Genomic DNA, 16,005 nt, shown 5'->3' with positions numbered 1-16,005 from the left:
TTCAATTTATTGAAGTAGAATTGTGATTTTGGTTACTGGAACAATAGCTTGAATCCCTTTTTAATCAGAACATATTGTAACTATTTAATTCTATAACATTTTGTTTGTACAATTTATATGACACAAACTGCTTGGTAGAAAACTCATTATCATTCCTGCAAGAGATTATGAACTTTTCTATCATTATTTATATTAGTATATAAATTCTTAATCTGAATTGCAATAAAAATACAATCTGTCCATTTCTCCTTTGTTTAAAAAAAAAGCCTGATTTTTGCTGGCTCCAGTGGCTCACAATTGTAGTCATAGCTATTCAGGAGGCTAAGATCTGAGGGTCATGATTTAAAGCCGTCCCAGGCAAGAATGTCTATAAGACTCTTTATCTCCAGTTAACCAGCAGAAAGCCAGAACTAGAACTGTGGCACAGTGGTAGAGTTAGCACTGAGCACAAAAGCGCAAGTCCTATTTCAAGCCTCAGACGCGTGCGCGACACACACACACACAAACACACACACACACACACACACACACCGGACTTTTTAAAGGGAGCACACTTTTTTAAAAAAATGTTGTCAGGTACAATGTCTCATGTTTGACAAGACCAACTGTAGTTTGAATTTTAAAGAGTTGCTCTATAGAGGTACTAAAAACTTTTGGTATACATTAATTTCATGTAGTATAGTATTTTGCCAGGTGCCAAGTGGCTCCTGCCTGTAATCCTAGCTACTAAGGAGCTGAGAGCTGAGGATCGTGGTTTCAAACCAGCCCAGGCAGCAAAGTCTGTGAGACTTATCCAGTTGGGAGTTGTTAATCTTAAATTAATAATCAAAATACTGGACTTGAGGTATAGCTCAAGTAGTGAAGTGTCAGCAAGGAACAGAAAAAGCCAAGGGAAGAGAGCACAAGGGCCCCCAGGACCAGCACAGATGAAAAAAATCACAGTGAAGAATTTCATTATGACATTTCTTTTCCTTTCTTCCTTCCTCCCTCCCTCCCTCCTTTCCTTTCCTTTCCTTTCCTTTCCTTTCCTTTCCTTTCCTTTCCTTTCCTTTCCTTTCCTTTCCTTTCCTTTCCTTTCCTTTCCTTTCCTTTCCTTTCCTTTCCTTTCCTTCCTTCCTTCCTTCCTTCCTTCCTTCCTTCCTTATGTCAGTCATGGGACTTGAACCCTGGGCCTGAGCTCTTCAGCTCAAAGCTACTGCCCTACCTCTTGAGCCATAATAGTGCCACTTCCCATTTTCTAGTGGTTAAGTGGAGATAAGAATCTCACAGTGTTAATGCCTGGCCTAGCTTTGAACTGTGAACCTCAGATCTCAGCCTCCTGAGTAGCTAGGATTACAGGCGTGAGCCACCTCGCCCGGCCAATTATAACATTTCTCTATATGCATAAAAAGGTACTTTGAGCATAGGCAGTCCTCCATTAATCTCCTACCCTTCCTTCCCTCCTTCCCTTTCCCTTCCACTTTTCTAGTTAAAGATCTCTTGTTCGTTTGTTTTTCCTCCTAAGTTCTACACATGAGAGAAAACATGCAATACTTGTCTTTGTGTAAAAGATGGCTTGTTTCACTTAACATGGTGATCTCCAGCTCCCAGCAAATAACATCATTTCATTCTTCTTAATTGCTAAGTAAAACTCCGTTGTGTATATATACCACATTTTCTTTATTCATTCGCTCATTGATGGACATGTAGGCTGATTCCATAATTTGGCTTTTGTAAATAGTGCCACAATAAACATGGTCTCTCTAGTAAGCTGACTTTGAGTCTTTTGGATGTGTGCCCAGAAGTGGTATGGCTAGATCATATAGAAGTTTTATTTTTAGTTTCTTGAGGAATCTCCATGTTGTTTTCCTTCTAGCAGTGTAAAAGAGTACATTTCTCCTCACATCGTTGTCAACACTTATTTTCTTGATGGTAGCCATTCTAAATTGGGTGAGATAGAATCCCACTATAGTTTGAGCTCCATTTCTCCAATGGCTAAGGATGTTGAACATATTTTTAATGTGTTTGTTGGCCCTTTATATTTTTCATTTGAAAAGTTTCTGTTCAGTTCCCAGATTCAGAGCCTTCTAGAAAGGGACCACATTCATTTACACCTATTTAACAGTACCTGCTTGGGTGGGGTTCTTCCAAGGAAACTGGTACCCAGCTAAAGGAAGGGAGTTGAATATAAGCCATGAATTCCCTGACCTGTAGTCCATGGTGCTGTAATGGGGACCTTTCCCACCGAATAGTGGGGAGACCACTGCAGAGTCAGTGAAATCCTGGAGATCCTATCGTCTCTGGTGGGTTCTGGTGTGGAGAAGCATGGGAAGTTGCAGCGTTTCTAGAATAACCTGCTCCGTGGAAAGAATTTTTTCCATTGTCTTTGCAGTCCAGGATGATATCAGCCCATGCCACAAGAAGAGCTAAGTCATCTTACTGTAGATTTGGCCAAGACATTAGGTACTTGGCAAGAGCTGTGACTGAAGAGCGTAGCAGGCCCCAGTGGAGACAGCCCTCTATGTGTCTGGCTGGGGGTGTCTCCTGACCCCATGAGACAACAGCTTCTTCTCTTGATTACCCTTCTGAGTGGGCAGCAGAGTGGCACTCACTTCCTTCCCAGGGCATTTCTTCCTAAGGTTACTCTGGTCCCTCACTTCCTTCCCAGGGCATTTCTTCCTAAGGTTGCTCTGGTCCTAGTCACATGGCTGTTCTCTCTTCTGTCCTTCTTTGTCTCTGAGCCCTAGGTCCACATTAATCTCTCTGCATATGCTGTCCCTCTCCTTGGCAGCTCTCCCACTCTCTTCCTGAGGACCTGTTGGTGCCTTAGTAGCCATCTGAGGACCCAGTCTTGGATGGCATTGGTGATGAAATTATGGACTTACAAACCATTTGTTTATTAAGTTAGACTTCTCTCCTATCTTGTCCTTCCATCCCTTCTGGAGCTATGGTACCAAGTTATTTAGCAACACTTCGCACTGAGTTTGGAAATGCTTCACCAAACACAAGCTTGTGCCAGCTAGACTGGAATTGATGCAGAGGCAGCGTGCGCATCCAGTGGCCCTCACTGCCCACTTCCATCTCTCTCCCCAGTGACACTCTGAACATTGTGGCATCAGATCACCGGCCATTCACCACGAAGCAGAAAGCTATGGGCAAGGAGGACTTCACCAAGATCCCACATGGAGTGAGCGGCGTGCAAGACCGCATGAGTGTCATCTGGGAGAGAGGAGTGGTAGGTGACCCGGAGACCTGCCCACTAGGGTCCCAGGGAAAGGACTCAGGAATCTGGCTCATTCATAGGCCCTGGCTCACTCAAAACCAAAGCAGGAGGCTGGGGTGTCACTCAATGGTAGAGCTTATGACTAACATGCACAAGGCTCTGGGTTCCAAACCAAGCACACACACAAAAAACAGCCCCCAAAACCCCCAAGACAAAAAAGGCCTCCTCTACTCACGTGGTAGAGCTCTAGCCTTGAGAAAGTCCAAGGACAATGCTCGGGCCCTGAGCTCAAGCCCAGAACTACCACCATCTCACCCTATGAGAATAAGAGATCTATTATAGAATTCTTCCCCCAACCCCCGCACTACTAAAGCTGGCACTCTACCACTTGAGCCTTGTCCCCAACATATTGTAGTAATTTGGGAAGTAATTATGGTCCTGATGGGCTTACGATACTACTACAAAGAAAAGGGATTTATTTAATATTCGTTAATCTTATATAAAAATATGTTAAGGAAGTGGAGCTCAAGTCCTATGGTGCCTTCCTAGAATGAAAAAGCTAAGGCAAAAGAAAGTCCCTTGAATAATATAATATAATGTCTGCAGTGTTTTCAACACTAGCATTGGTAGGAGATGCCCTTTCAGACTAGTAGATAGGTAGACAGGCAGGCAGGTAGTCAGACAGATATCAGAGAGACAGAAAGATGTTAATACTACCTATATAAATGCTCTTTAAATATATACAATTTCTTTAAAGAAGTTGGGAAAATACAAAGATAAAATGTATGATAAAAAAGCACCTAGAAATGATTAACATTTTAGTGCTTTCTAAATGATTATTATTAAGGTGTGTAGTGGGGTTCCTATTTCATAATGGTGTATTTCTCTTCTTGTGAAGTGTATATAGTATTCATTGTTTTAATTGCTAGATTAGTCTTTTTTCTTTGTTATAATACAAATTGAATGCTCTTTGAACATGACTTGGTTGGTTGGTTGGTTGGTGCTGAGGATCAAGTCTTGATATTAACAAATTATTCTGTAGAGAACTTCTTTTGGTGGTGAATAGATGTCAGTATTTCTATTAATTCATTGGGCTAGCATCCTAGAAGTGGATTCCTGGGCTAAGGGATACGAGTATTTCTAAGGCTCTTAGAATATTTTGTCTAATTGCATTTCAAAACAGATAGGCCTGGGACTTCATTTGAATACCACCTGTTCTCATGAAGAGTGCATATTTTTGGTCTTGATCTATCATGGCTTAAATTCAACAGAAGATGAGCCCAATGAGATGTGAAGTCCTTAAGACTAAGGCAGCCACTCTGGGAGGGACAGTGAGCTCAGGAAATGCCCCTTGAAGAGCAGAGGCCGCCTGGTCCTTGGGGAGGACGGGGTGATAAGATACTTTCCCAGCCCATACAGCATCCAAAAGCTGCCCCCACATAATGCATGGTTTCATTTACTATGATTTCAATTCACAGCCCAACAATGTTAAATAACCTTAAAACCTCAAAAATAATTCATAAATTTTGGCCAGGTGCTGGTGCCTCACACCTAGCTACTCAGGAAGCTGAGTTCTGAGTTCAGTTTGATGCCAGCCAGGGCAGGAAAGTCCACAAGACTTTTATCTCCAGTTAATTACAGAAAACTGGAGGTGGCTCTGAGATTCAAAGTGGAAGAGCGCTAGCAAAAGAGCTCACTGACAACACCAAGGCTCTGAGTTCAAGCCCTACAACTGACCCCCCCAAAAAAATATACTACAAATTTTAAGTAACTTTCATCACAGTATGTTGTTAAACTTTTCTATTAGTTATTGTTAATCTCCTATTATGCCTAATTTAGACATTAAACTTTATCATAGTATGCATGCATAAGAAAATGCCTCATCCAGTACTATCTGGAGTTTAGTTCTGTCTGGTTTCAGAGATCCTCTAGGGTTAGGGGTGCATTATACCCAATGGAAAGTCTTTTGACACAAGACCCCAGTCACATCATAACTGGGGGAAGGGGAGAAGAGAAAGTGGGCTTATGGTTATGGGACTAAGCCTAGAAAGTTGGCTCACTTGAAACAGAGCCCACAGCATCATTCTCCTCAGGATCATAGTTCTATTTTTTTCTTGTTTTCTTTTTTGCTAGTCCTGGGGCTTGAATTCAGGGTCTGGACACTGTCCTTGAGCTTTCTCAAGCTTTCTCAAGGGTAGCACTCTACCATGTGAGCCACAATACCACTTCTGGCTTTTTCTGTGTATGTGGTACCAAGAAATCAAACCCAGGGCTTCATGCATACTAGGCAAGCACTGTACCCCTAGGTGACACTCCTGGCCCAGGACCATAGTTCTGACCCCCTGAGCTAGAAGGTTATAGGCCAGGGTTGAAGATTCCCGGGGGGTCTCAGTATACACACATAGGCAGGCATATGCATGCATGCGGCTGCACACACACACACACACACAGCCTCATTGACTTACTTGACCTTTTTTGTAATGTTTCAGGTTGGAGGAAAGATGGATGAGAACCGTTTTGTGGCTGTTACCAGTTCCAATGCAGCCAAGATTCTCAACCTGTATCCCCGCAAGGGCCGTATTATCCCTGGAGCCGATGCTGATGTGGTTGTGTGGGACCCAGAAGCCACAAAGTAAAGTTTGTTGCAAGTTTCTTGGACTAGAGGGACTTGGGATTGTGTGTGTGTGTGTGTGTGTGTGTGTGTGTGTGTGTGTGTGTGCGTGTGCAGCCGCATGCATGCATATGCCTGCCTATGTGTGTATACTGAGACTAGGCTTGAACTCAGAACCTGGATGATGTCCCTTAGCTTTTTCCACTCAAGGCTGGCTCCACCATGTGAGCCATACCTCCAGTTCTTACTTTTTATATTGGAGATAAGAGTCTCAGATACTCCTCTGTCCAAGCTGGCATCAAACTACAATCCTCAGATCTCAGCCTTCTGAGTAGCTAGAAACAATGATACCTAGCAAGAACTTGTGCATGTGTGCGTGCGTGCGTGCGTGCGTGTGTGCATGCGTGTGTGTGTTGTTTTGTGCCAGTCCTGGAGCTTGAACTCAGGGTCTAGGTATTGTCTCCGAGCTTTTTCACTTAAGGCTAATGTTCTACCACTTTGAGCCATAGCTCCATTTCTGGCTTTTGGTGGTAAATTAGTCTTACAGACTTTCCTGCCTGGCTGCCTTTAACCAAGATCCTCAGATGAGCCTCGTGGGTTGCTAGGCTTACAGGCGTGAGCCACTGGCACCCAACTTGAGATTTTTAAGAGCTTGCATTACAGTAGTCCAAAGGCATGTAATCTTTGCACTATTTCTAACAGACTTGTGAGCCTGGATTGCTGAGAGCCATCTTCCCACATACTGTCTGTACCATGACTGCTGTTTCTGTGACCTTTCTTATAAAGATGATAGCTAGATTGCACTAGAATGCGTCTGTGTGATCTAATTTTACCTTCATTAGTCCTAGGTTGAAAGGTGGATGTATTCTGAAGTTCTGGGGATTAGGCTGTGGGGATTTTGAGAGGATGAGTTCACTCACAATAAGGCCTTGGAGACCATCCCTTCCTCCTGGCTGTCATCCTTCCTCTGTGCCATCTTGACCTCTACTCAGAGCTTGCTATCCCACCCTCCCCTTCCACCAGAACCATCTCAGCCAGCACCCAGGTGCAAGGAGGAGACTTCAATCTCTACGAGAACATGCGCTGCCATGGTGTGCCTCTGGTCACCATCAGCCGGGGCCGTGTTGTGTACGAGAATGGCGTCTTCATGTGTGCTGAGGGGACTGGCAAGTTCTGTCCCCTGCGAACCTTCCCAGACACTGTCTACAAGAAGCTGGTACAGAGAGAGAAGGTAAGGTGGGGAGGTGGGAAGAGGTGTGGGGGGAATGTGACAATCCCATCTGAAGATTTCTTCCCCTTCCTCCAGGGTTCCACCTATCTACAATGCAGGGCAGAGTATGTGGTAGGGGAAGGTGATTGCTGGAGTTGGAAAACACTGGTTTCAAATGAGAAAGTAAACAGAGCCCTGAGTTCTTAAAGGCCCAAGAAGGAAATTGAGCGTGTCCTCCTCATACACAGACTCAAGGAGTCTCTTCTGAAAGCCTGTGAACAAGCCAGGTGCACTGAAGCCATTGCAGCTGCAAGGGCCCCAAGCTTTCACAGCCACTCAGGCCCTTCTTTCCTAAGGCCAAGCAGCCAAGAAATCCAAAGCTAAGTGTGTTGATGGGGAGTAGGCTTGAGTGCTGGAAGAAAAAACAGGACTTCGTGAGCACAGCATTGACTCCAAACGTAATCTCAGGGTGTCTTACTCGAATAGGTGAATGACCTCATCTCTAAAGTGCTCCTCAGATGGTGAAGGGGAGTAGGGGGCAAGAGCCCTCAGGAAAAGGTTCCAAAAAGAGCAGGAAACGCAACCCTTTCACACCAAGATTATCTGACAAAAGGGAGATATAGTCAAATACATAGAAAATAAGTAGGGGTAAAGATGTGGTGCTGGGAAAATGGTGCAATTGTTATGGAAGACAGTTTCCCAAAAAGTTTGGCAGGTGACTTCTCTATTTACTCTTGGGTGCATACCACATTTCCACTGTCTGGGATATATCCAAGAGAAATGAAATCATGCCTACACAAAAACATGTACATGATGGTTTATAGCAGCTCTGTCCATAAAAGGAAAAGTGGAAACCTGCATATCCATCAACTGTTGAGTGGATAAATTCATCACAGTGAACCCATCAAGTGGAGTATTATTCAGTCATAAAAGGGAGTGAAGTACCAAAAAACACTATATATAACATGGATAATCTTTTTTTTTTTTTTTTTTTTTTTTTTTTGCCAGTCCTGGGCTTGAGCTCAGGGCCTGAGCACTCTCCTTGGACTTTCTCAAGGCTAGAGCTCTACCACTTGAGCCTCAGCACCACTTCCGGCTTTTTTCTATATATGGTACCGAGGAATCGAACCCAGGTCTTCATGCATGCTAGGCAAGCACTTTAACCACTAGGCCAAACTCCCGGCCCAACATGGATAATCTTGATGGAGGAAGCCAGGCAGAGCCTGACTACAGATTTATTATCAGAAGAGGAATTAACTTCAGGAATCCTGTGTCTGTTGTTTTTCTTTTTCTTTTTTTTTTTTTTTTGCCAGTCCTGGGCTTGAGCTCAGGGCCTGAGCACTGTCCTTGGACTTTCTCAAGGCTAGAGCTCTACCACTTGAGCCTCAGCACCACTTCCGGCTTTTTTCTATGTATGTGGTACCGAGGAATCGAACCCGGGTCTTCATGCATGCTAGGCAAGCACTTTAACCACTAGGCCAAACTCCCGGCCCCGTCTGAGTTGCTAATGAACGTCAATGAAGTTACTTTCATTGGATGGTAGCAGCCCAAACACGCACATCCAAGCACACTTCCTCCTCCTCCTCCTCCTCCTCCTCCTCCTCCTCCTCCTCCTCCTCTTCCTCCCACAAGCACTTATAGTGAAGCACTGTTCATGACCTGGGCCAGAGCAGGTTTAAGAACTTTGCACATATTACTTTACTGATTCTTTGACACAGACACAGTTATCATCCTAATTTTACGAATAAAGGAAACAGGCACCAAGAGATAAAATAGTTTACTCAAGATCACACAGCTTAGAAGGAGTAGAGTTGGGACTGGAACCTAAGGAGCTTGGTTGTCAAATATAGCTCTTAATCTTACAGCCTTTGTGAGTAGAGTTAGCCAGTGCTGCTACCTGGAGTCTCTTGTATCCACATCAGCTATACTGAGCTTTAATCCCCACAAAGATGTCAGACTACAATGAAAGGTGCGGCGTCTTGGGGGCCTGGTGTTGAAGAGATATACCATGGCCTAGGAAAGGGGTGCTCTCTTCAGAGCACCCCTGCTAGATATGCTGAAAGGAGCCATCCATGTGGAGGGCAGTCAGCAAGGCCTCCTCTGCCCATGTGCACACGCGCTCACTTGCAAATGGAATGTTCACGTGTATATGTGCACTCACACATGCACTATTTAGGAGCAACGTGAAGAATCTTGAGGCCAAGAGCTCAAAAGAAGCCTGGTCCCCTGCTCGACTCGACTCCCTAGTGGAGTGATGAGTGTCCATGCTGCTAGGCATTGCTGTTACTGTCTTTTCCCTCCTCCAGGCCTTGAAGGTGAGGGCAGTGGACCGCACTCCCTACCTGGGGGACGTCGCTGTGGTGGTGCATCCCGGGAAAAAGGAGATGGGCACACCGCTGGCAGACACTCCCACTCGGCCAGTCACCCGACATGGGGGCATGCGGGACCTTCACGAGTCCAGCTTCAGCCTCTCTGGTAAGGGTAAGAGTGTGGAGGGCCAGCCAGTGGTGTTGGCTGTGTGTCTGGGCCCTCTTTCTTCCCTCCCCCATGCTTGGTAATGAGGGCGGGCTGTGCCCTTAGAGACACACACTTATTAGGAGTTGAGGGAGAGGGCCAGGAGGGCTCCTCAGGCCTTCTAACGGGCCCTGGCCCAATTAGGGGCTCTCCCTGAGGTGTTCAGTTCTTCCATTGCTGTCCCCTGAAACATCTCAAAGGCATAAACAGTTCTGCTATTCATGGGATGCACCCATTATCTCTTCTGCAGCAGGCTGTTGACCTGGCCTTCTGTGATTCTCTTCCCTCCCTCTAACCTTGCTGTTACTACTTGTGTTTGTTTTGTTTTCTCAATCAGGAATTTTATATATATATATATGTTTCATTAACTTCATTCAGTCTCTGACTCCCGGATTCTTTCCTCCACCTTCTGTCCCTGGGACTATGTCCTGGTCCCTGTCTGACTTCATCTCTAAGTTTCTTGAACGGGTCCTCTTTTATTCTCGGTCAAGATGTCCCACTGACACCTGCCTCTTCTCTAGGTGCAGCTGCGGTCTGTGGAGTCACAGACATCAGGTGTTCTGCAGTGTTTGGTGGGGTCATTGTTTCCTAATTGTCCCCTCAGTGATGCGCAGGAAAGAGTTGTGCAAATCTGTGGTCCTTCATGAAGCTTTAGTGGAAATTCTCATCACCACTTGAAAAGGCCAGGGCCCAAGTCTCCCTGACTACAGCTGAGCGGCCCTCGGGACTAGTCAGAGAACTTAGTCTGCAAGCGCTGTGCTAGGCTGATAGGCTGGGTGGGAGAAGAGGAACAAGACCCAGGTCACTGTACCTATAACATGGAGTTCACTGAGCTCATAGCATGAAGTTCGCAGAGACCTAAACAGTCGATCTTAGTAGGAGAGGCAGAGGCTACACCAAAAGGCACTGGAGAAGTAAGGGCCCAGCCTTGTGCCAGGAACAACTGTAGCGGAAACAGATAGTTCGCACCGAGGGTGCTGGTGGTCCATACGGAGGGGACCTTTTGCTCCCTCGTCCACTGCCAATGGGGCATAGGTATCAGAAGGGGCCATGTGTCTGGAGGACTTCATCAGATACACTTAGACCGGCCAGTGTGGCTGGCCACACGAGAGGTGACGAGACCCCCAAGGAGGGACCTCACTGGCCCATGGCCTCCTGTGTCCCTCATCTCCAAAACCCAACAGTTGTCAGGCAGCCTGTCACCTACCCTCTGCCCGGGACTCAAGTGTGTAGGAGGGATTTCAAGCCATGGGGCCTGAAGAAGCCTTTCCCTCTCGCCCTATATTCACTGAAGCTAGAAGCAGCAGATAGGCAGAATGAGAGGTGGGTGTACTGAGTCAGAAAGACCTGAGTTCAAATCTAGTCTCTACCCTTACATGCTCATAACTAGGGCAAGCTATATCACATCACATCTCTGAGTTTTCTCACACACACGCACACAAAATAGAATGGAGTCAGTGGGTTCAATGAGCTAATACCTACAGACAGTTTCACTCCACCCCTGCTTGTATTGAGCCTGTGGTCTTTGGCAGCCGTGGTGTGCCACCCTGTAGGGCAGCCTGGTTAACTCACCCGTTCTCCTTTCTTCCCCTCAGGCTCTCAGATTGATGACCATGTTCCAAAGAGGGCCTCGGCGCGGATCCTTGCGCCCCCTGGCGGCAGGTCGAGTGGCATTTGGTAAAGGCCCTGACCAGCCCCCATCAAGTGAGGACGCATCGCACCAACTGCCCGCACACCTTCAGGCCACAGCTGCAGGGGGCAGGAGAGGCTGGGATGGGAAGCGTGCCACCCATGGGGGAGTCCCAGGACCCGGGGGACCCCACCCCATGTGTGAAGGTGATTCCCTGTGCTTCGAGCCATCCGTAACTGGCACTTTGAGCTATCCTTCCTGCTGTGCGCTTACCTGCCTCAGTGGGGGCTACTCACTATGCATAGTGCCTGTGCATAACCTGGCCCAGCCCCTCCTCTCACTGCTGCCTCCAGTGCTGGCCCTGGGAAGGCCCAGGCTTTAGTGCCCTGCCCTGGCTACCCAGCTGGGTGTCTAGAGCACTTTAGCAGAGGTGTGCTTTATAATGAAAAGGCCTCCCTCCCACCCCTCAAGCCCCCTGGTGATAGTTCCCAAGTCAGACAGGTGTCACCTTCCCAGCCACGCCCAGGATGTCTCATCTCTCCTGACTCACCTCCGGCCCTGTGTAGGTGCAGGCCAGACACCCTGGGGGTGGGGGTGGAGGGTTGGGACCCCCTGTGCCTGGTGCCAGGCGCGTGTAAATGGTTTTGTTTTGCACGTTTGGTTTGCGCAGTGGTTTGGTTTGACTTGTTTGTGCAACCTGTGGAAAAATAACGGTGCTTCGTGTCACTAGCATAGCATAGAAACAGGAGTAGACGTGGTCCTTAGGAGACGCTGCACTCGATACAGCCAGACAGCACAGGGCCCATCTCCCCACACTTGGGGTCCTCGGGCTGCCAAGACTACTCTGGGCCTGCCCTCTTCCCCTCCTAGTCTGGTTTCCTGCATTCTAAGAGGGAGCTTGGATGTGGCCCTGGAGACCTTCAGGGGGCAGGGTGGCCCCTCCCATCTCAGCCCATCACTCCCAACACTAACCCACATCCCTACATGGCTTCCTATCACTTCTCCTTGCTGGTCAGAGGCCTGGCTACTCCTCCTGTGTGACTGGTAGAAGATCTTGTGCCTGCTGAGAGGGGGGGAGTGGCAGAGGGGCTGCCAGGCGCAAGGGAAGATGACTCCTGCCCACCACCCGCGGGGCCTGGCTGTGGAGCCCACCTCCCTGCACAGGTGCTGTGGCATCCTGTGGTAGGCACCACACCCTCCGTGGCTACGCTGGCTATGCCCAGTAAAGGCCCCCCTGCCTCCGAAGCTCTGCGGAGCGTCTCATGGGCGGGTGCTGGATCTGGGAAGTGGCCCAGCTGGCTGCCCTTGCGAAGGAAAATGAGCTCATGAACCTTTGGGTTGAGCACCCCAGGCTTGCAGGAGGCGCCTGGCCGTCAGCGACAGATCTGTATAGTGCTGCTTGTGCTGTTCCACACTTCCATATAGAAGCTGTCCCTGCGATGGAGCACATGTCCTCTCCCCAGTTCACAGATGAGGGAACTGAGGCCCGAAAGCGTAGGCCCTCAGACCCCAGAACTATCTGTCACCACGCTCATGACCTTGACTGTCTGGCCTAGCTGTGGAGAATAAGTGTGGGGTGATGTCTATGATTGAGTGCATCAGTTTAGCCAACTAGAAGACTTTACTCCCCGATAGGTATTCTGCTTTGGTTTACACAAGTAGGTAGATCCCCCCCATCTTTGCTGTAAACAAAACGACTGCTTACTTCACTTTGAACCATGACTAGCAAATGTGGAAGGCTTATTTACCATGTGGTGTGTGCAGTACCCATCGCCTCCCTTCATCAGGGGCTGAGAGAACAGCCATGGTAACCCAGGGAGCAGAGACAACTATGGAGATAATAAGTTGGGACTCTGGATAAGCCTCCATGGGTCACAGAAATGGTGAATCCCCTGGAACAATGCATAGCATCTTTATCCCTTCCAGGCCTAGCTGGGTCATGGGCCTGGGGCAGATGCCAAAGAGTCAAGTGGTGGTAGGGCCGGCTGGGCAGGGCACCCTGGTTGACCTAGGAAAGCTTTACCTTCTCTTAGTGCCTCTGCCTGAGCAATGTGTGCCGTGGGTGCTGGGAGGTCACATCTTGGGGAGGCTACTGTAGGTCTTCCACTTCATCCACCCCGACCCTTACATGGGCCCTGTGCTCACCCAGGAGCTTCTAGATGGAAATCAGAAGGAGTCCCAAGAAGCCAGTCACCCATCCCTGCCACCCACCTTGCCTCATACAGAGCTCCAGCCCCAGTGGCTCCTGGCTGGTTGCCACGAATGCAGCTCTCAAACTGGTCTTGTACTTACTGAATAAATACTGTTGTTCTTGCCTTAGCTGCTCTCTAGGTTTGTGGGGTTAAGTTACCAGAAATTTGTGCTACTGTGTGTGTGCGCGTGTGTGTATGTGTGTGTGCGTGTGAGTAGTGCTAGGAGTCCACAGTAGGTCTCTGTCAAGCCGATGCCAAGATGAGGGCTTTTCCCATACTGACACAGAAACTACAGAACCACACAGAAGCCAACCCCTCCAGCTGCTGTGGCCGCTGGCCCAGCCGGGGGTCAGGATAGAGCCTCCGGCACCCCAGCACCCAAGTGACTTTCACTCCTCTGTAAATGTCATGGTGCTACAATTGTGTCAGTCCCAAGGTGACACACGGTCCTGTGCTTTGGCCACCATTTGAGGCAAAAACAAAACAGCCCGACACGTGTTCTGGTGCAGGTTTGTATTAAACTGTAGCTACTTCTCACTTGGTCTCTGTTGTGTTTATTTGAAGAGGGAGCCTCTTGTACAGTGGCTGGGGTATGGCTTCAGTTGCTTGGAAAACTCAGCTTTGATCAATCTCTTATCTTGTGGCTTCAGCAAGGCGTGGAGATTTTAAATAATATATGTATATAGTTATAGTTAAATAACTATGTGCACACACCATATGTGTGTGTATTTGTAGTGACACACTTACTTGACATTAGCCAGCCCAGAAAAAAGCATGAGACCCCATCTGAAAATAGCAAAAGGACTAGGAATGTGTGTCTCAAGTGAGTCCTGAGTCCAGTCCCTAGAAGTGCCCTTTTTAAGGATCAGAGTCTAGGATTTCTGATGGGAACAAAACCAAGGTTTTTGTTGCCTGATTTCCTGAGGCATAGTTGACAAGTTATCAGAGATAGAAATGGTTCGGGGAAGCATTAGAAGCAAAAAAAGGGAGAAGCACTGGGCTTCTCCTACCTAGCCTTTGGCACCTGTGCTCTTGGCTATCATTTTGGAAACTCATTGTCTCTTCCATTCTGAAGAACCTTGGCTGATGGAACTGCAGATAGCAGAGTGCCATCTCAAGGTCAGTGTGTTTCAAAGGTCATCTGGCTGCTTTCTGGCTTTCCAGAACCCCACCTTGGGGTTGACCTCAAACCCCTTCCATCATGTCCACACTGCTCTACCCTCTCTTTAGATTTCTGCTAGATGCTAAGAGCGATTGTCTGATTAGCTCACACCAAAATGAATAAAGAATTTGGTAGCTCACACCTGTTGTCTCTTGCTAAAGCAAGAGGATCACAAGTTTGAAGCCAGCCTGAGCTACAAAGCAAAATCTTGCCTCAAAAGACAGGCAGAGGGAGAGCCAAGCAGTGGTGCCTCACACCTGTAATCCTAACTACTTAGGAGGCTGAGATCTGAGGATTGTGGTTTGAAGCCAGACTGGGCAGGAAAGTCCATGAGACTATCTCCAATTAATCATAGAAAAAGCCAGAACTGGTACTGGGGCTCAAGTGGTAGAGTGCTATGCTTGAGCATAAGGAACTCAGGGAAGACACCCAGGCCCAGAGTTCAAGCCCCAGGACTGACAAAACAACAAAAACAGGCTGAAGGTGTGAAACTGCTGATTTTAATTCTTTGGGTCAGTTGTACTTACTTTAAGCCCTAAAGACAAAAACTTAAAAATTGAGGTGGATCATGCCTGTAATCCTAGCTACTCAGGAGGCTGAGATCTGTGGATCAAGGTTCAAAGCCAGTCCGGGCACAAAAGAACCTGAGACTTATATCTCCAATTAACCTCTAGGGGAAAAAAAGGAGGGGAGGAGGGGGGCTTGGCTCAAAGGTAAGGCAGTAGCCTTGAGCTGAAGAGCTCAGGGACAGCACCCAGGCTGAGTTCAAACCCCCATGACCTACCCCCCCCCCAAAAAAAAAGAGTTAATGAGAGAGACACTAGAATTAGATTAGCACCAAAAATCCACAGTAAGAGTTCAGATGGGAAAACAGCATGGCCACACATTTGACAGACCATGTGTATGCATCAGGCAGTCTGCAGAGGAAAGGGATTCAGGCTTTAAGGCTTGCATGTAAAAGAATCTGCAATTGGACACATGCAAACTGGCCAGCAGCTAAGCAGCCCCAGTTTCTTAACTTGGAATTCTACATTGACTCAACCTTGCAGGTACCATGTGTCACTGACACAAACTTGTGAGTGAAGGGAAAAGGGGCACCCCAGGCACAAAGAAGCAATCTCATGACACAGGGAGCTCTATATATTATAGTTCTAATGAAAATGTCATATAATATATTGCCAGACATGGTAATACTGTAATTTCACCATTCAGAAATGATGGCAACAGGAAATGAATTCAGGTTAGCCAGGACATAAAGTAAGAGGAGGGAGGGAGGGAGGGAGGACAAAAAGAATATAGGACTTTGAGCAGTATTTTCAATAGTATGTTGAGCTTAAGTCACAGATACATTGAACATTTTCCCTGAAATGCAGTCTTCATGTGGTACCTAAAAAAGTACACCATTTTAAGACTGGGGTTTCTAATTCTGGGCATGTGGTTCTGAACTGTAAGAACACTAACCTAGCAGGTACAGGGCCCTGAGT

The 16,005-nt window shown here is 47.4% G+C and overlaps 1 protein-coding gene across 2 annotated transcripts in view; it reads left to right on the top strand.

The window, feature by feature from the left end:
• Positions 1-13,880, top strand: part of Dpysl5 (dihydropyrimidinase like 5) — a 72,860-nt gene extending 58,980 nt beyond the window's left edge. For both annotated transcript variants that reach the window (XM_090337316.1, XM_090337315.1), the window contains exons 9-13: positions 3,073-3,214; positions 5,692-5,834; positions 6,837-7,044; positions 9,330-9,498; positions 11,133-13,880. In XM_090337316.1, the coding sequence (XP_090193442.1) occupies positions 3,073-3,214; positions 5,692-5,834; positions 6,837-7,044; positions 9,330-9,498; positions 11,133-11,218 (748 nt within the window). In that variant the 3' untranslated portion in view covers positions 11,219-13,880. The remainder of the gene's footprint in view (positions 1-3,072; positions 3,215-5,691; positions 5,835-6,836; positions 7,045-9,329; positions 9,499-11,132) is intronic.
• The last annotated feature ends 2,125 nt before the right edge of the window (positions 13,881-16,005 follow it).

The sequence above is a fragment of the Megascapheus bottae genome, chromosome 7, assembly GCF_031878675.1.
Source record: "Megascapheus bottae isolate mThoBot1 chromosome 7, mThoBot2.hap1, whole genome shotgun sequence".
NCBI lineage: Eukaryota > Metazoa > Chordata > Mammalia > Rodentia > Geomyidae > Megascapheus > Megascapheus bottae.
This window is presented reverse-complemented; position numbering and strand designations above follow the sequence as displayed.